We start from the raw sequence: 21960 nt of genomic DNA on the forward strand, positions 1-21960 counted from the left end.
ACATTCCTGAGACTTTTTCTGACCCAACCCTTTCACCCCAAACCTGAATTATGGCTGCCTCCTGCTGATGGGATTGGCACAGCAGTGGCTGCATGCCCAGCTACTGCCTGCTATCAGCCATTCCAGCATTATAGCAAAGAGAGGGGCACTGTGCCTCATCAGCACACTCACTCTGCAGCGCATACAGAGTGCAGTGAGATGGCAACAGTGACCAGGAATGGGGCATACAGCTGCCGCCATGACAACCTCAGACAGGAAAAGTCATCAAAGACAAGCTGACCCGAAGGAGGTTGGGTTTTCTTCTGATTTTACCCAAACCTGACACTTATAACTTGGTTCCTTTGGTTCAGGTCGAGTTGCAGGGCTGTAAGTGGGAGGAGGTGGGTGACACACTCGCCCATCCAAAGAGAATACCAGGGAGCTTGTATTTAAGAGTCTTTAAAAGAAAGATACACAATTTGTTCCTTTTACTTTTATTTCTCTTTTCTGCCATTTTGCTGTAGTTATGCAAAAAGAGACTGCTTGAAAATAAACCCTGTGTCATAGGGAGAGAAAGATGCAGGTTCTGCTGATCGGATTCCTTCAGAGAGGCCTAAAGAATGGCAGCTCCCCTGTTCCATTAAAGTCCAAACCAGTCAGTAACTCCTCCTCGTCTGGGGTCAGCTGTTTGCCTCTGTCTCTCATTCTCCATAAACTGCTTTTGGATTTCTTCCATAGAGCCAGGTTCTGTGGTTTCTTTTTTCTCTGGAAATAGGTTTGGGAACTGAAAGGTTTGTCCCTGACCCTAAAGAGAGAGAACAAATGATCAGATATATATTTTAGCTTCTGTCTGAAGTGATTTATATGCTTACAGCTGTATATGAAAACCATTTAGAAGCTTTGGCTAGTAGAGAATGCTGCTTCCCATCTTCCAAGCAGGACAGGGCGTGCACGCACACACCCACCCACCGGCTCATACTCTCCACTGGTTTCTTAATAACTTCTGTGTGCAAATCTAGGTGTTGGCAACTAAATTTAAGGCATGAATGCTCAGGAAACAACTATCTGAGATCCATCTCTTATATTGTACCACAGCATATCAATTAGAGATGTTTGTATTAGCTCCTAAGATAAGATCAAGGCCACTGGCAGGGAGTGGTTCTGTCAGAGTCCTAACTTCAATGAACCTTTTTTTTTTCTTTTAGCACTTAAATCATCTGTGCTTATGGATGATTAATTTATAATATAAATGTTATACTATATCTAGCTATCATGGCAAGAAATGCTACAGTTCAGTTTCAGCAATATTCACCATCAAGGGTCATACATGAGTACAGGACAGTGGATGGCAGGGATTTGTTACCAGCTGGAACAAAGAATCGAATATAAAACAACAGTTCAGTGGGGAAAAAAACAGTAATATATCAATGTTCATGAGATAAAGTGATTAAACCTACATCAATCATTCTGCATAACAGACTAGCTGTTGTAATATATCACTGTCATAAGATCAATATTTCCTGCCTAGATGGAAAATAAACATCACTTGGCCTCTAGCTTTTATCTAGCAGCAGGAAACCATTATTCTGTGACAACGTTCCATCCTATTGACATTATCTCTATTTCTGAGTATTGTTTGTACCAATCACAATCTCTTTAAATCAACAATGCAAGTCCCATCCATTCAATTAAGTATGAAACACTGCATAATTAAGCACACACAATAATATGGCAGAGAGAGAGAGAGAGGTTATAAAAATAATATTGGGGCTGTTTTAACACTAACAAATATATGCATTTTTCAGGGTTTCAATATGCATTTATTGCCACAGTACAAACTGAAATTGTTTTTGCACACTAGAATGCAGATGTAAAAAATGACTGAAGACCCATCTACACTATAAGCTTAACTACCTCAGAGATCCAGTTACAAGAGAGCTCCAGATGGGGGCTTAATCACATTCCATACAAAGGCTGACATAAGAACACGGCTCAACTCTGCTTCCAGAAACTGCTGCATTCCTGTCTACACTTCATTTGAGAACTGAAAATGTAATGTAACTGGGTCTAAGGAGAATAGGAACTGTGTCACTTGAAACAGCAGCCCTATTTTTTTAATTCAGCTTTATACACTACATGGCAATTTACAGGTGAGAGGCAATCTAAACCCCAAATGTAGACTAGGATGCTACAACTTGCTCCAGTTGAGCTTGTCCATGCTTGAACCTATAAGTTCAACTAATGTAGTAAGGCTCCCAGGCTGTTTCTTAACATCTGCTTCTTGGGATTCCTAAGAGGCTATCTATACTACAAAGCAAATAAGGGAACTGGGTACAGCACAGCTATCCTAGGACAATTAAAGCAGAGCTCCATTTCATGTAGAAATGGGCTTTATCAGCTAATGCTGAAATCATGAAGTTTTGAAGTTCCTTTGCTGTAAGTTCCTCCTTTAAAGTACAGTACCATGAAAATAGCTACACCATTCCCTATACACAGACTTGCTGCGAGCTCCCTTATAGTCGGATGCTGATCCTCTATACAATGCACAGTATTAATAGGCTTTAACAAAATCAAGGGACAATCATGTTGTAAAGAAATCCCTGACACAGAACTACCTGTAGCCCTAAAACTTCATTATTTAAAAACAATTCAGGCCAACATTTAGGCAGGACCCAAGCACACGTTTTACTGGTAACAAGGTAGAAAAGAGTGATCTCCTGATTTACCACAGTCATTTGGATACATTTCCAATAACAATATGCTTCCGTTATTGGAAAATGAAGAAAAATAGTCCCTGCAGTGTACTAGTGACATCCATTGTGATTCACTAAGCACTACAAAAAGAAAATATAGAGTTATGCACAAAGGCTACAGTGGAAACAGATAACCCTTTCATCTATTTATCAACGTGCTCAGAGTTCCCATTCCAAGGCTGGTGAAAGTAAAATATTGAGCAGATTAAGTCAATCTGTATCTGAAGCTTTTTAATAAATAAATATCAGAGTAGACAAGTTGGCTCTTTTCAGCTCTTGTTTTGTAAAGAAATTCTGATTTTGGCTGGCAGCCAGACACAATTTCAAACAGCCAAGACATTACACTCTGAGAACTGAAGGTTTATAAATCCTAACAAATACTATGCTGTAATACTGCACTGTAAGACACTGGAGTGATGAAAGCTGAATGAAAAATAGCTATTGTGCATGCTTGGTAGCTAGTTTTCAAAATCAAGTATCTGGGCTTTTTCAAAACTTAAAATATAGCAGGAGATATCAGTCTATGCAAAAGGAAGAATGTACATTCAGCTATATTTAAATTCAGTATACCTAAGGCAATAAGCTTTATTCTTTAAAAATGACAAACTTGTATATTTTAATTACAAAGTAAACAACTGACAGCCATATGATAAATAGATTAATAGGGAAAATCCTGACCCATCTAAAGTCAAAAGCTAAATCACCATTGCCCTCAGTAGGGCCACAACTTCACCACTATGTTCTCACACGATGGAATGAATGTTGATTGATACAATATGCAACTGAAAGGTATATTTCTGGCGTTCCATTCCTAGTGCTCACAATGGTTTGCTGTGTGACCTTCTCTAAGTGACTGAACCACACTGGCAGCCCCAAATTGCTCATTTTGTATACAAGATGATGACCAATTCACAAAGGTCCTGTGAGGTTTAATATTTAAAAGCATTTTGAGATCACTCAATGAAGGGCACTTTAGAAATATATTGTATTGTTGCTGGGATAGTAAACTTTGCTGGTGCTAAAAAAATCTATATATTGAAAGGATACGGGGTCTTCCCACAGATATTTGTTTTCTACAAATTATAAATTTATATGCAAGAGAGGTGCATGGTCCATCGTTTACTTTTTAAAAGGAAGCTGTTAACTCCCCAAATCTAATCCTTCTGCTTCAAACAGCGAGCAGTCCTGTGACACCCTAGAAACTAACAAATATATTATATTGAGTTATCCTGCGTAAAACCCACTTCAACGGATACAGTTTACCTTGATATAAAATTCACTTACATAATGGCTATTAAAAGGATTAATTCAGGAAATGTTGTTACAACCTTTGGAGATAAACATGCTCTATTTTTAGTTTAAATCTCTTCTGGTTACGAAGATCGTTTTTCAGGATGGAAATAAAGGTTGTCCTCAGAGAGAATCATCACACCAAGAGGTACAAATTGCCTCTATTCAACTTAATGGTCTGTTAAGTGATCATATTTAGATCTTTAAAGTTAAGTATTAACATTGTTAACCTTTTCACCACTGCGCATCATACCAGAAATACCCAGTTAACAGGCTTGTCCAGCACAAGCTAGTTATAATGTGCTCTAACCTTCCATTTCACACATTTTGGAATCAAAGGGAAGCACAGGAACTGTTCTGCAGAAATAATGCAACAAATGTTGAGTTTGCAAACAGCTGAAAGCTTTTTTTGATTATTTGGATAATTAAGATACTTGCTACTGTCCTTCAGAATTAGGCTAGAGTGATGTTTATAATGTCAGCATCTAAAATATGCTGCATTTCTACAGTGAGGGACTTGGGCCAGCACCAAAGACATCTAAGTTTTATAACCTAATATATTTGAACGTCTCTCCTTGTGAATTATAATAATAATATCTGATATTAAAATAAAGAATGGAACCAAGCAGAACAGAAGAATTTACTTTAAAATCCTTTCTGTAACACAGTAGCATATGGGGAATCTTACTTTTCCCAATATGCTTTAGATTCAGTGAGAAACCCTACAAACTGCTGTCAACTTTGGAGAGGGGCATTTTTAAAGTGGCATGTGAACTGCTTAAAATATGCTTAAAAGGCACTGTACCCAAGGCATATGAAGGAATATTTACAAAAAAAAAAATCCCACTGGAGCCATCCCTTGTACAACAGAACAGGTACTAGCCCAATGTAGACAACACTGTTCTTCTTTGTACTACCATTTCCATTAGACTTTCTCTAAGCAAGTTATTCCAGCCCCTTGTCTACACTTCTACTCCACCTGCTTAGCTGAAGTAGTGATAATGCTGGTTATTTTTTGAGTTTCCCCAATATTGACATGGGCCATAAAAACCTCTCGATGACTTTTTATGGAATCTATACCTCCATTAGAGCAAGCATTTGCCAGTTCATTTTTCATCAGAAAGAAAAGCTAAACCACATTTGAAGCAGCTTCTTTTCAAAGTTAAATAACATGGCTTTTATGAAAAATGAAATAGCTTAAAAAGCAACAGAATTCTATACAAAGGACTATGAATCTATAACATGAAGTTTGTTCCTTCCCCCAACCTCCCAGGTGGTGGTAAGAGAAGGAACAAGGATCTAGAGCAGGGTTTCCTAACCTATGGGTCGCCATTACATTTCAAAAGGGTCACCCACCAATTGTCTCCCCAGGTGGCTCTCCCCCACCCCACCCCACCTCCCTCCATTTTTGAATTGCCTTAGGTCACCAAGTCTTCTTGAATTGTCAAAATGGGTCCCCATCTGGAAAAGGTTGGGAACTGCTGATCTAAAGTGACTTGAGATATTTTTTACCACAGCTTTGACAATTTAAGGTCATTTTTAATGGCAATTTAAGGTCATTTTTAATAACACCTGAACTGACAAGTTTGGCAAGTTAGAACCTGAGGAAAAAGAAAACCATTCCAAATCCTCAAGAAAGAGAATGTAAGTGAGACTGTATATTGTATATGATTCTCAATAACATACTGTTCATCTTCAAAACACTTTAAATGCATTAATATGTGAAGGTGCTGTGAAGCTGATATTCTCCAAAGTAGATCACCATGACGAGTCTCTTTAAAAAGAACCTGATTTCATTCAGGTAAACCAGAGACTTGCTAGCAAAATAATTCACACTAGGAAGAGTAATACTTCCATCTAGTGGTTACTAGAAAGGCCAACACAAAACATTCCTGACCTCTTCAATTTCTTACACTCTTACACCATTTTAACTTGAAACTAGACTAGAGAAAACACAGCTGGTAAAAATGACAGAAAAGTGAAAAACACTAACTAGTTTGACCTTAGTTGGAGTCATCACAGATGCAGCATGATTCTAATCAAAAAGGGATTTTGAAGTGCTTAGCACAGGTTTTTCTATACTAGTAGAGTTCTATTTTAACCATGGGGCCTAATGAAGGCAAAACCAAACGTTTCAGACTTGATAGTGGGGGCATGAACTATAGACCACTGCTGTAAAATCAACACTAACACAGAACTGCCAGCACAGCCAGAGGCAGAAGGTTTGCAGAAATTTTGGTGGTGCCCAGAATGCTCAGAGCCTACACCCTTCCCCGAGGGAGTTTGAGTGTAGGAGAAGGTCTAGAGTGCCGGCTCTGGCCATGGCAGGAGTGCAGGGCTGGTGAGGATGCAGGCTCTGAAAAGGAGTTTGGAGTGGGGGGGGGGGGAGGGGGGGAAGGAAGGGTGCAGCGCTTACATGGAGCATCCCACTCTCTCAGCGGTTCTTGGGCCGAGGGGGTCTTTGCATGCTGCTGCCCACAGGGGCGCTCAGCGTGGAGGCAGAGTGCATGTGAACGTGCACGCACACACACACACACACACTTGTTGAGGCCTAGGATCAAAGCCCAGGCTGGAACCCCACTGCCGAGAGCCAAAGACCAAGGATAGCAGAACAGAAGAGCAGGGCTCAGGTTATAGGTCCTCTTCTTGGGGATGAAGCTCTGGGGCATGCCAGCAGTTGCACACAGTGTGAGTGGGCCCGAAGCTGCTCTAACCCCCTGAGCTGCCAGTACAGTTGCCAGGCTGCCTCTGTATTGAGCTGGACAGCCCGGGATTTTTGCCTCCCGGCTGGGGGAAAAAAATCAGAAAGTACCAGAAATTTTAGGTGTCCAGTATTTTCTGATTTTTTTTACCGGACAGGAGGTGAAAATAACCGACTGTCCCGTTCAATACTGGACACCTGGCAACCCTAGCTGTCAGTGGTGGGTTTGGGGACCCCCATAGCATTTTAAGTAATCTCAAGAGTGGCAGGTGGGGCCAGAGGAAAAACTGGAGGCACAGATGTGGCAGGCGGAGCTAGGGGAGAAACCTGGTCCCAAACTTTGAAGAAGCAGGGCCCCCTAGCCAGGAATACTCCTGAGCCCAAGCACCATGGGCCGGTGTAACTCACTGACTCTGAGCTGAATGAGAAACAGATCAGGACTGGTCATTTAAAAAAAAAAAAGACACAAACAGGAGAAATAAATAGCAAAGACATGAAATAAAAAATAGTGGGCCAGGAGTAGAGCACACACAAAGGTGGGGTTAAAAGAGAAAGAGAAGGAAGGAACCTAGAAACCTAGAGGTGAGGGAACGCAGAGCACACTTGATATCCTCGCTCAAGGTTTACTGAATTACTTTGCCGAGTCTTATGTTATTACTTTACTTATAGTTCAATAGCAGGTAGGACAGAGGAGGACAAACTATAGCCTCAGGCCACATCCAGCTGTGTGGACCCTTCAGTCTAGCTCCTGAGCTCCTGCCACAGAATAGGATCAGGACAGCCTTGCCAAGAAGAACCAGTCCAACTTCAGGGTGGCACAGCTACAGATCTGGCCAGGCTGCTGCAGTAGGGCTGCCAATCCTGGTACTTTGGGTGGCACAGGCAGAAGGGGGGTGGGGAAATGAATAGGGGTGGGGATCCCATAGGGGACAGTAAAGGGGAAAGGAGCTGGATGGGGCCAGGGCCAGACCACTCTGGCTTTTGTGTCAAAGCCTGCCCCATCCTTTCCTACCCGGCCCTCCATACAATTTCTGTACCCAATGTGGGCCTCAGGCTAAAAAGTTTTCCCACCCCTGGTCTAACAGCACTAACCATGCATCAGGACTCCACTGTGCTAGGTACTGTATAAATGAGGAGCAAATAAAACATCCCTGCCCCAAAGTATTAAAGCTGTCTCAAATTGTGGAATAAAAAAGTATGGCATTGCTGAACACTGCCCCTCACAGATGTGCTGTATGTGATTGTTCCAGGTACAAATACTTGGCCTGAAGTAAGCACACACAATACTGCTCTGAATCTGCAATCTATTCCACAATGCTGGAGAATTTTGTTTCTAAATATAGTATAGACAACTTCCAAAGATCTATGCCTGTTTACAATCTGTTTGATGCTTCCTGAAAGCAGAGAATGTGGCCGTGGAAAGTGGCTGTAAAGTCTCTATTTGGAGACTACATTGGCTAGAAAAGGGAGCATGGCCAGGAAATACAAGGACACTATGCACTGCTGAATCCCCTTCATCAGCAAGGATCCCTTTGATCCTTAACTGCTGTCCAGTGTTTCCTGTAAGCAGTGCGCTTGTGCAGCTACTCAGGAAAAATTCAAATACCGCCCAGCTGATCAGAAAAGCACCCATGGCTAAGTTTTGTGTATCTACAGGTGGTGCACACTTGCACATCTCAGTGCACATTAAAAAAAACTATTCCACCCACGGACGGAAAAGAGTAGAGGGAACATTGTTGACTACCTTATCTAAAGGCAAATCTCCTATATATATCTCCGATTATGTCTCCACTGAAAATAATAGGTGTGGTTTTACATCAAATTAAATCCTAATGAAGATAAGGACCTGGAGTTTCTACCTCCATGTAAACTAGCAGGGATCAACCCTATAAAAACTAATGGTTTGGAGTTTTTTTTAACTAAATTCTTTTCATTCAGACACCCTTACTATGAGGCCTTAGGAGGTGACAAAATACACCATGGCTACGTCTACATTGGCCCCTTCTCCGGAAGAGGCATGTTAATTTCCAACTTCAGAATAGGGAAATCCGCGGGGGATTTAAATAAACATGGCCGCCGCTTTTTTTCCGGCTTGGGGAAAAGCCGGAAAAAAGCGTCTAGACTGGCGCGATCCTCCGGAATAAAGCCCTTTTCCGGATGATCTCTTATTCCTACTTCGAAGTAGGAATAAGAGATCCTCCGGAAAAGGGCTTTATTCCGGAGGATCGCGCCAGTCTAGACGCTTTTTTCCGGCTTTTCCCCAAGCCGGGAAAAAAGCGGCGGCCATGTTTATTTAAATCCCGCGGGGGATATTTAAATCCCCCGCGCATATCCCTATTCTGAAGTTGGAAATTAACATGCCTCTTCCGGAGAAGGGGCCAATGTAGACGTAGCCTATTAGTACAGGGAAAGCTGATGTTGCAGAAATGTATAGTACAATGGACAAGTCACTGAGCATTATTTCTAATGATGCTGATTAACAGACCCTATCCTCACTTCAAACACACATACATGCATACTCACCAGCTGCACATATGCAACCTTGTAATCTGGGATCTTCACTTTCTGGTTCTTGTGGTTCCTTTTGTTGTTTGCACCTGTTCAAGTGAAGAGAAACTCATTTTTACTTTCCCAGAGTCACAAGTTCCTCCACCTGAAAAGCTTGATTTGAGTTTTGATTCTTTTGTGGGGAAGAATACTGAATTTATACTATTGCCATAGAATCTGAGCACCTCACAATGATTAAAACATATTTATCTTTTGATAGGTACCACTGTCCTGCTTTTACAGATTGGGAACCAAGGCACTTACTGAAGGTCTCACAAGAAGCTTGTAGTGGAGCAAGAAACTGAACCCAGGTTTCCCAAGTCCTAGTCTAGTGCCCTACCTACTAGGTCATGGATCCTCTTTCAACACCTTTGGGGAACCAGGAACTCCCAAGGAAGAAAATATTCATGTATTAAGTGACTACAAAGAACAGGGTCCCTTCCCTATAGAATTCCCCATCTAAATTATGCAGTCTGTAGAGGTAGTGCACAAGTACAATTCGCTGTTTCTGCTTTTAAAGAAATTACAAATAAAGTTTAGCTATCTTTAATTTTCTAAAAAATAGTGGCTGTGCTTCATTATAGCTCCCCAACTAATGACATTTTCCCACTCCCTACTCTTCTATCTTTCACTTCCTCCCAGCACACACACACACTACCACCATCTCTCCCAGACAGGGAGGTGAGGTGGGGAGATTACCAGGCTAGGGATGAATAGTTTTAGAAGCGGCTCGGAAGTAAATGTACATAAAACTAGTATAAAGTTATTTATAAAATACAAAATTAAAAATAATACATTTGCTCTTCCTTTTATTTACTCTCTACTTTTCTCCCGGTATACATACAGATACCTACATTTATTTTAAGGAATTTTAGAAATATTTCTTCATGTTTTCTCTAGGAATTATTAACTTCTCTCCTTTCTCAGATGTGTCCTACAATCTTGGGGGTTTTTTTTACCATTTTTTAAAATGTCCTCCCTAATGCTGGCTTTTGCATACTGAACCAACCAGTTGTTCCTCTCTAGATGTGGGATGCAGATTAAGAAAAATTTCCCACAACACAACACAATTTTACTCATCAGTCAGAATGAGTTACATTTCAGATACTTACTGCATGACTATTAAGCCAATTATCATTTAAAAATCCCGCCCTTACTCTGCATTACTCTTCCAATGCATTCCATCTATGACTACAAAAGCTCCAGGGAGGGTAGCATCAGATGTAAGAATATTTATGCACCTTTTCAGCCTTAGCTATTTATTAACATTATAAGAAATATAAGGAAGGAAGGTTGTTTAACTAATTTTATATAAGAACTACAAGATTTATCTGAAATTGCTCAGGTACTTCAGTGTGGAGTGTGTGAGGGTGCAGGAGTCTGGGCAGGGACTTGGGGATGTGCTTAGGGCAGGGGATGGGGATAAGGATGCAGGAGTCAGAGCAGGCGGGTGGGTGGTGAGAGAGGGCTTACGACAGGGGGATAAAAGTTAGGGCAAAGAATGGGAGGCTCCGGGCAAAAGATGGGAGGAGGCTCAGGGTGGATACAGGATTCAGATCAGGGAGGCTCAGGACAAGTCCTTAGGGTATGGGGGTGAGAGGTTGGCAGCTCCCTGTGGAAGGAGAAGCCCTGGACTGCCCAGCCCTTCAACTGGTGGGCAGCTAGCTCCTCGGGGGCGGGGGGGGGGGTGTTAAGCGGGCATGGAGAAGATGATCATTCCAACACAGTGATGGGATCTATGGGGTGGTAGGAGGAAGAGAGATTTCACCATCTCTCACTCTCAAAATACCTTATTGGGGAATCAACACTTGGGGATTAACACAGTTGTAGGCTGAATGGAGCTTTGTTGAAAACAAACACCTTTTTAAAAATCCCAAAAAGAATATTAGCCTCAGTGCTCACCATACTGTATTCTGGTCCTCACTGCCGACACTGGAACATTGTATATTTTTTCTAGATAATTCTTAACATCCAGTCTAGTCATCCTGTGCAAAAAGGAAATATTTTGGAAAAGGGAGGAAAAGTGTAAATGTTTAAATTCAAAACAGAAAAAAATATTTTTAGGATTCTCAATGGTTTAGAGCAAATATACCCACAAGTCAATTTTCAAAACAGTTTTACTGTCACAAATATAAAAGCACAGTTTGCAATGGTGTTATAAATAATCATATACTGCAGCAATAACTATTTAATCTTCTGCAGTCTGAATAGTCATAAACTCAAACACTGGTTGTATTCAAACAGGGTAGATGGGCTCACTCTCTCTATTCCAGTGGACAATACTTTCGTTTTCTTTGTAGACATCTCTAATCTCTATAGCAGGGCTACTCAACACGTGGCCTGCACGCAGCCCACAGCCCATTTGTTTACTTCCGGTGGTGCAGTTTGGGTTTACGTGGGGCTCAACATGAAACCCTCGGTGGGATCCTTTGAAGATGGCCTCCACTGGGAACATGCTCCGCAACGGTGAGACATCTCCCAGGCAGAAGTGAGCATTGAAAGACACAAGCAGACGGGCTGGGTGGAACAGACGGGTACAGGATGTCAACATTTCTAGTCCCCAGGGAGGAGGTGCCGTGAGCACCGGGGCATTGTGGGAAAATCTGGCTGCTTAACCTTGTGGACAGAGCCTGAGAAGTTCTGACTGGTTCACACTGGTCATGTTTGGTTCAGTGCTACTAAAGGCTTAATCTTTGTATTTATGCCCATCAGTGTGAAAGAAGCTATTTGCATATATTTGCATGTAAATGCAACCACCCTTAAGTTGCAGCCCTTAGCATGTGCTGTATCATTGTGGTCCCCGGGGCTTCCTAAGTTGAGTAGCCCTGATCTATAGGATCCTCTACAAACTTGCAGACTTTGCTGTGTCCAGTTAGACTGGTGAATAAAAGAGTGATTTCAAACAAATAAATCAATAGTAAAGTGGGGACTAGAACCCACTGAACAAGATGCTATGATCTTGTCTCATCCAATGGGACTTAGGGATGTTAGAGTGTAACCAATTAATCATTTAATCAATAAGCTGATACTTATCAGTTAATGGAGTTGGTTACACTCAGCTGGCTCCTGCGGAGGTGGCTTGCTGCAGCAGGGCAGCAAAGTCTCCTCCCCTGGAATCCAGCAGGCAAGAGCTGTTGGCTCCACTCCCGGGGAGAAAGCTTCGCTGCGGCCAACTTTTAACATCCCTAAAGTTTTTTTCCTTATTATTTAGACTGCTATCCCTGAAGGCATTTAACAGAGGCCTTGGCTTCATTGCTGCAGGCTGTTGACCTTAGTTATACAACTTCAGCTACATGAATAACGTAGCTGAAGTCGATATACTTAAGTCTGCTTACTAGGGATGTCAACATGTAGTCAACTATATGATTAACTAATAAGCCTAGGCTGATCAGTTAATTTTGTAAACTACATGCATTCCCCTCTGCCCTGCTGCCTCTGGATACAGAGGCGGGGGGGGGGGAGGGAAGGGGCAGGAACCGGTGCTATCAGAGGCAGCAGCATAGGGAGTGGGGGAGATTGACATGACATAACCTGTCTGCGAAAGGCCCAAGCTCCCTACGGACAGAGGCTGCTACCAGACCATCCTCTGTATGCAGTGGGCCTAGGCTCACCACAGACAGAGACTACTCCATGGGAGCAGCCTCTGTCTGCAGGGAGCTCAAACCCCCCATGGAGAGGGGCTGCTGCTGTACCAGCCTCTGTCTACGGCCAACACAGGCCACTGTGGACAGAGACTGCTTCGAAGCAGCCTCCATCCTTCCCCACCCCACAACAGCCTCTGTCCACAGGGAGTTCATATCTCCACGGACAGGAGCTGCTGCCACCCCTGTATTAGATGCCACAGGGCAGCAGGTAGCTTGTCTGTGCAGGGAGCTGTTTTTTAAACTGGCACACCTCGCAAACTGGTTCCTACGTGGTAGATCAGCACAGGATGGCAGGAGGCTCCCCAGGAGTAGGGCCAGAACACATTGGCTGCCGGCTTTACTCCCGGGGACTATCAAATTGTCATGTAACCAATAACAATTTATGCAGTCACAAAACTATTCATTTGTCTGATATCTAACAGCCCTAGTGCTTACCACAGTACCTTCGCAGAAGTCAGTCAACAGCAGATGCTCTCCCGTAGACTCCAACTACTATTCTCATTTTGGTGTTATGCTGGAGTCGACAGGAGAGTGCTCAATTTATTGTGTTATACAAACCCTACTGGATTTATTGCTGCCTGCGGATCCAGCGAGTAGCGAAGACATGCTCTGAGAAGCAGATGAACCCCCTTTGTCTATTGTTCCTCTGCTCGCACTTACTCCATGGAGATACGGAATTGTACAGTGTCTTCTGGCTGCGGCACACCAGGCCTCACCAGTGTCATGAAGAAGTTAGGCCGGAAAATCCTCAGTTGGGGGTTTCCTAGCTGATACAGGGGGTACCTAAAGGGGGTGGAAGAAGTTACTCATAAAACACTAGTGCATTATAAAATCTTGGTTTTCTTTTACTCCCCAAATGAAATCACATACTGTACACCTCGCAAAGAACACCAACCTCAGACACAAAAATATGATCTTTTAAGTTGGTTTATTCCTTTGCCAGATACACGTTTTTGCACTTTAAAAAAAACACACAGCATGTACAAAGACTAAACCATGTTCTTGGCCACCCTAATTCAGCCCCATGTGGTATTTTTCTAGGGAGCAAAAGAGGACCGGATACCTGGCTTGAAATGAGGGTCAGGATTCAACGGGTGGCTACATTCAAAGCCGCAGGCAAACAGCGTTTGAGAGATGTCTTTTCAACAGGGCAAGGGACCTGACAGCCCAAGCAAGGCGGCTGGAAGTAGCGATGTTCGAGCGACACTGATTAAACGGTTACCCAATACGCACTGACGGGTCGGTTAACCTTACCGTTAACTCCCAGGCAGTGCCGGGAGCCCGCGGGTCCAGCCCGCGGGGCGTTCAACCAGGTCACCCACTGAACTCATAATAGGTCGCACGGTCAGGGCGGTTGGGGTTTGGGGTCGCACGGTCAGGGCCGTTCGGGCTTGGGGTCGCACGGTCAGGGCCGTTCGGGCTTGGGGTCGCACGGTCAGGGCCGTTCGGGCTTGGGGTCGCACGGTCAGGGCCGTTCGGGCTTGGGGTCGCACGGTCAGGGCCGTTCGGGTTTGGGGTCGCACGGTCAGGGCCGTTCGGGTTTGGGGTCGCACGGTCAGGGCCGTTCGGGTTTGGGGTCGCACGGTCAGGGCCGTTCGGGTTTGGGGTCGCACGGTCAGGGCCGTTCGGGTTTGGGGTCGCACGGTCAGGGCCGTTCGGGTTTGGGGTCGCACGGTCAGGGCGGTTCGGGTTTGGGTCGCACGGTCAGGGCGGTTCGGGTTTGGGGTCGCACGGTCAGGGCGGTTCGGGTTTGGGGTCGCACGGTCAGGGCGGTTCGGGTTTGGGGTCGCACGGTCAGGGCGGTTCGGGTTTGGGGTCGCACGGTCAGGGCGGTTCGGGTTGGGGTCGCACGGTCAGGGCCGTTCGGGTTGGGGTCGCACGGTCAGGGCCGTTCGGGTTGGGGTCGCACGGTCAGGGCGGTTCGGGTTGGGGTCGCACGGTCAGGGCGGTTCGGGTTGGGGTCGCACGGTCAGGGCGGTTCGGGTTGGGGTCGCACGGTCAGGGCGGTTCGGGTTTGGGTCGCACGGTCAGGGCGGTTGGGGTTTGGGGTCGCACGGTCAGGGCGGTTGGGGTTTGGGGTCGCACGGTCAGGGCGGTTCGGGTTTGGGGTCGCACGGTCAGGGCGGTTGGGGTTTGGGGTCGCACGGTCAGGGCGGTTGGGGTTTGGGGTCGCACGGTCAGGGCGGTTGGGGTTTGGGGTCGCACGGTCAGGGCGGTTGGGGTTTGGGGTCGCACGGTCAGGGCGGTTGGGGTTTGGGGTCGCACGGTCAGGGCGGTTGGGGTTTGGGGTCGCACGGTCAGGGCGGTTGGGGTTGGGGTCGCACGGTCAGGGCGGTTCGGGTTTGGGTCGCACGGTCAGGGCCGTTCGGGTTGGGGTCGCACGGTCAGGGCGGTTGGGGTTTGGGGTCGCACCGTCAGGGCGGTTGGGGTTTGGGGTCGCACGGTCAGGGCGGTTGGGGTTTGGGGTCGCACGGTCAGGGAGGTTCGGGTTTGGGTCGCACGGTCAGGGAGGTTCGGTTTGGGGTGTCTCGTTGAGGGTTTTTTGGAATGTTTACCTACAGAAAGGGCCGCAGTCGGCGGGCAGGAAAGCGGGGGGGGGGCTGTTAGTGGGGGCAGCAGCCTGAGGGAAGAAGGGGAAACACGGGGGCGCGTAAAGGGAGCAAGCGGCGGGCAGGGAGGGAGGGCAGCGAAGTCCCACAGGGAGAACGGGGCTGCCGCTGCGCTCCCTGCGAGGGGCCCGAGCCCAGCCTACCCCCGGGGAGCCGCTACCGCCCGGGCGTGGGGGGGGAGGTCACAGGGCTGCACGAACCGCACCCCGGCCCAAGGCGGGAGCCAGAGCACGCGCCCTGGAGCAGCGCAGACCTGGAACAAGGGGGAGGGACCAGCCGCGCGAGCGCAGCCAGGCAACCAGCTGGCGCGCGCGGGTCAGTGGGGCAGGGGAATGTGCGGAGGAGAAAGGGGGGAGGGGGGTGCTGGGTACTCACCGAACCTTCCAACTGGCCATGGTACCCGTCGCGCGCACCCTTCCCCGTCCGGGCTCCTGCGGCGCGCGGGACGCTGGGCCCGGGAGAGTCTCTCCGCCCAGCTCGCTGCTGGCGGCGGCAGAGCTATCGCCCCCTGCAGCCGTGGAGGACGCACTGCAATCAATCCGAGGGCCCCGGTCGGGGAAAGGGGCGCATGGCCCAAGCCAGCCGCAGGCGGGGGCATGCCCATGGGTAGCTGGCCCCAGCCGCCTGGGGCTCTTCAAATCCCTGCCCCTGACTGGCATTCTCCCGCCTTCCAAAAAGAGCAGTCAGCCCCCATCGTGCCCTCAAATCCCCTCGCCACCTGGTGGCTGGGGCTTACACCCGCCTGCAGGAGCCTGGGTCTCTGCCCCGCAGCCACCAGGGCCAGGCGCCTGCTTTTAACTGAAGTAGGGGCTAGGAGTCTCCTGATCCAGGAACTGGGGCCTGAGGAGAAACACTGACTGTCACAAATGTCACCGTACATCTGGGAGGCTTGGCAATGCAGGTGTATATTGGGGAACCAAGACAAAAAGCATTTGAGCATCTCAAGGGAAGAGTCAGTTACTATCAATGAAAAGTCAAAACCTTCCCTATGGCCCAGCTATACAGGCATTTGTATGCAGCCATGATAGTCTGAGGCAATGTGGCAAAATGGCCTTGTTTTATTTCTTGCACAAAGAATCATCAGTCACATCTTGTCCTATTAAATATAATTGTTCTGTTGCAACCTGCTGTATCCACCTATGTTTTCCAAGGTAGCAGAGTTCCCGGCCTCCAGCATCCTGGAAGGTAAATGCAATAGCTGTGATATTTATTCAGATTGTATTAATGTTTCAATCTAGATTAAAAATAATTATAGTTGTCTTGGATAGGAGCGGTATTATGTGAGCTAAAAACTGGATCAGAACTTTAAACAAAAGGTAAGTGATTAACGTACTGAGTAGATGAAGGTTCTCTCTAATCATGGTAAAAATCTCAAAGGGGGTAGTCCTGTTAGTCTGTAAATTTAGAAATGACAAACAGTCCTGTGGCACCTTAGAGACTAACAAATATATCTTAGCATGAGCTTTCATGGGTAAAACACACTACATCTGATAAATTGGAGTAGAAATTACAGAATCCAGAGTATATATAACCACAAAAGCAGTTACCTGTCAATTGCAGAACCAGTGTTAATTATGCTGATTGGGTCAGGCTGGATGTGTCCCATTCAAAGCCTTCGATGTGTAAATGTGACTATCAAAGGTGGAGAAATTGTCTTTGTGGTGCATTAAACAATTAATATCTTTATTCAAACCAGTTGATAGTGTTGAATTTGTAAATGAATTCCAGTTCAGCAGTCGCTTTCTGTAATTGGGTGGTAAAATTCCTTTTTAGTCGAATGGCTACTTTTAAATCCATTATTGAATGTCCAGGAGGTTAAAATGTTCCCCAACAAGTTTATGTGTGTTAACATTCCTGATGACTGATTGGTCCATTTATCCTTTGTCACCTTGCAAAGACTGTCTCTTTTGGCCAATATACATGGCAAAAGGGCACTGCTAGAACTTGATGGCAGATATCACATTAGAGGTGTATGAGTCCCTGATGTAGTGGCTTCTTGCCCTGAATGTTGTAGTTAGGTCAATTCATCCTCTGGTATAGATGCTGCTATGTCAACACAAACTATTGCCTCTTGGAGAGAGAGATTAATTACATCAATGGGGGAAAACTGATGTATGAAGCATCTATACTACAGCTACATACAGCTATACTAAGTGGCACAGACATGCCTATAGTTAATTCTTTATCACTTCTTATTCAAAGAGGTAGTAAACAGCATATTAATGGAATTTACAATGATGCTAAATTTGAAGAAGTTGCAAACCCCAGTGAGGACAGAGAAATACCACCAGGAGATCTAGAGAGATTAGAGACCTAGAGAGCAAGGGGAAAGTGCACCGCCACTCCCACTGCATCCAAGCTGGCTTCTTGCCAGAGCACTGCAGTGGAGCATACTGGTTTACTTTCACCTCTGGTGAGATCTATTAGCTTTTGAAATAGTTTCCCAATGGAAGTGGTGGAAACCCATCATTTGGAACATTTAAAATAAAACTGGATAAAACACTAGAAAAGTGTATTGTAGGGAACAGTCCTGCACTGGTCTTGGAGATGGGTTGGATAACTTAGTAGGACTTTTTCATGTCTGCCCTTTGATGATTATCTATGTTCTTTCAATTGTCAGTGGAGTTTCTGTCTATTATTGCAGAAAAAAGGAGATGAGAATCTATTAGAATTATTTCTTTGTTAGAAAAGTCTAAGGGTACGTCTAGACTACATGCCTCTGGCGACAGAGGCATGTAGATTAGGCTACCCGACAGAGTAAAATGAAGCGGCGATTTAAATAATCGCCGCTTCATTTAAATTTACATGGCTGCCGCGTTGAGCCGACAAACAGCTGATCAGCTGTTTGTCGGCTCAGCGCGATAGTCTGGACGCTCCCCTGCCGACATCAAAGGGAGTTGTCGACAACCCAGGTATGCCTCCTGGGATGAGGCATACCTGGGTTGTCGACAACTCCCTTTGATGTCGGCAGGGGAGCGTCCAGACTATCGCGCTGAGCCGACAAACAGCTGATCAGCTGTTTGTCGGCTCAACGCGGCAGCCATGTAAATTTAAATGAAGCGGCGATTATTTAAATCGCCGCTTCATTTTACTCTGTCGGGTAGCCTAATCTACATGCCTCTGTCGCCAGAGGCATGTAGTCTAGACGTACCCTAATTCACCAGCCTCCCCCATTTATTAGTAAAAACATGTGAAAAAAGTTACCATTTCTGATCCCATTTTGGGAACCTAAAATTTCATCCAGTTTGGGGAACCAGAAACTCTGAAAAGTTAATGATTGATAGAAAACTACAAGGATGAAATTTGGCCTGCTGCTATTCTGGTTGCCCTCTTCCCCATCAAGATGAATCAAACACTGGTAGAACTCTGACTTCTTGGATCCTTATTCAGTGTTTTTGTGTTCCCAGGCCTCAGAGAGCATCTTTGTTGACTCACTCAGAAATGTCATATTTTAATATTAGATTTTACATTTAAATTTAAGTTTTCATTGCCCTGATAGACTCTTTTATATAATGTCTTAATTGCATTCAGTATTAGTTTCAATACACTTTTTAGAAATACTGTACTGATTACTATTGTTTTTGTAGGTTTTTTCACAACCCTAGTTTTATAATTTCCCCCACTTTTGTCAGCTTTGTCCACCTGTGGCATCATGTCTGACATGTATGTTATAAGCTCTCTAGAGAAAATACTCTTTTTTTGTTATTGATATATTATATAATGCTTAGCAAAATGGGGCCCAGAGACCAATAATAATAAGCCAGATCTTCAGCCAGGGAGCAATGTCTACAGGCATCAACTGAGGATCTGATCCAATAAACGTTGGACAGCCCCTTGAGGTTTTTCAAAGTTGGATACAATTTTAATCTATCGGAATTAAATAGAAGAACCAACAGCAGTCATGAGATATATAATTGAAGTAAGTATCGGTCACACTTTATTTACAAAATCCAGAGATTCATATAGCAATCTATGAAGGAGCCAAGGGCTGATGTCAAGAAAACAAAGGACACATGAAGCAGGAAAGATGCCAGCAGGGAGTCATCGCTGTTCCATGGGAACCACCTTCTTTTTGGTTCAGGACGCTGCTGGAGTTCTCAAAAAGGAGTAGGCAATCCAGGCTGGTGGTGTAGTTTTGCTCAAGCATGGGAGTGAAGTTGATTTATGAAGTGGTTAGGGGGAGGCCAGCGATGTTTAGCCATGCCCACGGTGATGATCCTGCCTGCAGTAACCTTCTGTTTCTTTACTTCCAACGCCCTCCAACTTTGCCCTTGGCTGTGGCACCTGCTTTCTTGCTGCTATAGTACAGAAAGAAGGAAAACACGTCAGTGTGACTGCTGCAGAAAAGTCCTCTGGCCTTTTGTCTTTTCGGTCATCTGCTATTTTGCTGAGAAGCGCTAAAACTCGAGTCAGCAGAGCAGGCTGATCAGATAGCCTGTGAATTGGATGCACCTGCTCTAGAGCAGATGTAACATGTTCGGAGGAAGAGATTATTATAGTGGGAGCAGATTTGTCTTTTGGTCTTCAGAGGATAACCAAGAAGTATAGGCATGGACGGGTGAAAGTGTTTGCCCATTACTGAATTGTGTGCCCAGAGAGCAGTGGATCCTTGAAACTACTTGACATGGGCCCCAAACTGCAGAATGCAGATCCAGTTCCAGATCTGAACATTTCCCAAGTTGGATGATGGGTTTAAGTACAATTCTGGAAATGGAGAGGACTTCCTCAAACAGGACTGTGCCAGTACAGTGCCTGGAGGCCCACATCACCTGACAGAATTTTAGAAATTTTTCCCATGCAAAATTATCAGAATTCAATATTTAAATACAACTAAGGCTGATTACAAGAATTGCTTTGCCATGGTAAAGTTCCCCAGACAATGCATAGGGAATATAAAGAATTATAAAATATTTTAAATATTTAAAAAGAATGATCTGTGAGGGTTACAGTTCCCCAGAATTATATGTCCTCTTCTGACACTCATTGGTACCAGTAACCCAGTCTTACTGGGAGGGGCGGGGGTAGGAGGGATGTGTGGATGCAGTCTCCATATGATCGTCAAGCTAAAGCTTGTAAAGCATCCTCAGGAAATGATTACCAAGTACAGATTAAAGCTCTGTAGTCCAGCACTCTCGGGACCTGACTGGTCCTGAACCAGAGAATTTTGCCGAATCATGGGAAGTCAATATTGTTTAGCAACATTACCCACACTTCCACTGTTTACTAGGCTCTTAGAAGACATTTAGGGGTAAATTAGAGCTAAATAACAGCACTGAACACTTGAGAGCCAAGACTGGTGGCTGTAAACAAACTTTATGGGACTGCGGGAAAGTTGGCTACACCCATGATAAGTGGACATCCAGCTAACTAAAATCATGCAAGACTATGGATGTTGCCAGACCAGAGAGTGCCTGATTAGAGAGGTTCAACCTGTAATATCTTTTCAATGCATAGTAGCATTCCAACATGCAATCCACTTACCTTCCTGCTGTGAAACAGATGCATGCCTGCTTCAAAGTGAGAAAGTTAGTCTGGTTAGGCTCTGCACTGTGGCAACAATGGGTTCCATGTACAATGCACTGATTCCTTGTGCATTGCATACCCAGTATCCTTCCATCCCAAACATACACCAATAAGGCTACTTCTTGAATCAAACCTCTTGCAGGCTGTTTAATCTTTTTGGTGCTAAATGGCATAACAACGGTGCCAAGCAAATATATCCATGTGACCAGTGGTCATGGATACCCAATGTGGTGTTGATTGGAATGGATGTTTTCCAGGAAGCTACATTTGGAACACGTGTTCCTCAAGGCAGCAGGGAAGGAATTAAAAGGCAACAATGGAAGGGTATATTTAGCATGGCTATATAGGCACCAGCTCACAGTTGGTTTGTTCAGGAGTAGTAGGCTTATGTATGGGAAAGTCTTCCACAGTGACTCATACACACATATAGTGAATACTTTACCTCTCAACCAATTTAAAATAGAAGATGGTCTATTCTGAAAATCAGCCTTTTTACAAGAGAGACAAGGGGTTATTGTCTGTTTACTCAGAAAATATCGTATCTGACATTTTATTAAGCTCAGTGTTCTTTAAACTCATCTCATTCTCCATTCTGCTGGCTTTTGGACTGGATCAAAAATCACCATAGGAACTGCACACCTAAGCTCCAGATCCCCAAATTAATGCAGAACCTTTGTCATACAAGGCTAATACACCAGGATGAAAGACTTCTACTTTGGAATGTCATGCTCTGTTTCTGACGGAAAAATGCCCCATAGTAGCTGGAGGGATCCACAATCACACCTTTCCAAATAAAGTGCCATTCCACGCAGGGAAACCATCTCTGGAAAGAGATGCTTCCAAGAAAAATATCACATCTTCTGATAATTGGGAGGGCCTTTAACATGGTGACATTTCATGTTGTTGGAGTTTTG

General features: G+C 45.0%; 2 protein-coding genes across 33 annotated transcripts in view; both read right to left on the reverse strand.

Annotated features, from left to right (window-relative positions):
• Positions 1 to 457: 457 nt before the first annotated feature.
• MRPL23 (mitochondrial ribosomal protein L23) lies at positions 458 to 16049 on the reverse strand. Of its 4 annotated transcripts, none has more exons than XM_075928191.1 (5): positions 15899 to 16049; positions 13473 to 13697; positions 11173 to 11255; positions 9247 to 9320; positions 458 to 784 (listed from the first exon to the last, which is right to left on the reverse strand). In XM_075928191.1, exons 3-5 carry the CDS (start codon positions 11252 to 11254, stop codon positions 620 to 622), a joined length of 321 nt encoding a protein of 106 aa, XP_075784306.1. In that variant the 5' UTR covers position 11255; positions 13473 to 13697; positions 15899 to 16049; the 3' UTR covers positions 458 to 619. The 4 variants fall into 4 exon arrangements, with proteins under 4 accessions (XP_075784306.1, XP_075784304.1, XP_075784305.1 ...); XM_075928189.1 differs by having other exon boundaries at positions 13358 to 13697; XM_075928190.1 differs by having other exon boundaries at positions 13350 to 13697.
• Positions 16050 to 19432: 3383 nt separating this feature from the next.
• The window catches only part of TNNT3 (troponin T3, fast skeletal type), a 50641-nt gene continuing 48113 nt past the window's right edge, over positions 19433 to 21960 (reverse strand). For all 29 annotated transcript variants that reach the window (XM_075928180.1, XM_075928181.1, XM_075928179.1 and 26 more), the window contains one exon: positions 19433 to 19821. In XM_075928180.1, coding sequence (XP_075784295.1) covers positions 19767 to 19821 — 55 coding nt within the window. In that variant the 3' untranslated portion in view covers positions 19433 to 19766. The remainder of the gene's footprint in view (positions 19822 to 21960) is intronic.

The sequence above is a fragment of the Pelodiscus sinensis genome, chromosome 4, assembly GCF_049634645.1.
Source record: "Pelodiscus sinensis isolate JC-2024 chromosome 4, ASM4963464v1, whole genome shotgun sequence".
NCBI classification, from domain to species: domain Eukaryota; kingdom Metazoa; phylum Chordata; order Testudines; family Trionychidae; genus Pelodiscus; species Pelodiscus sinensis.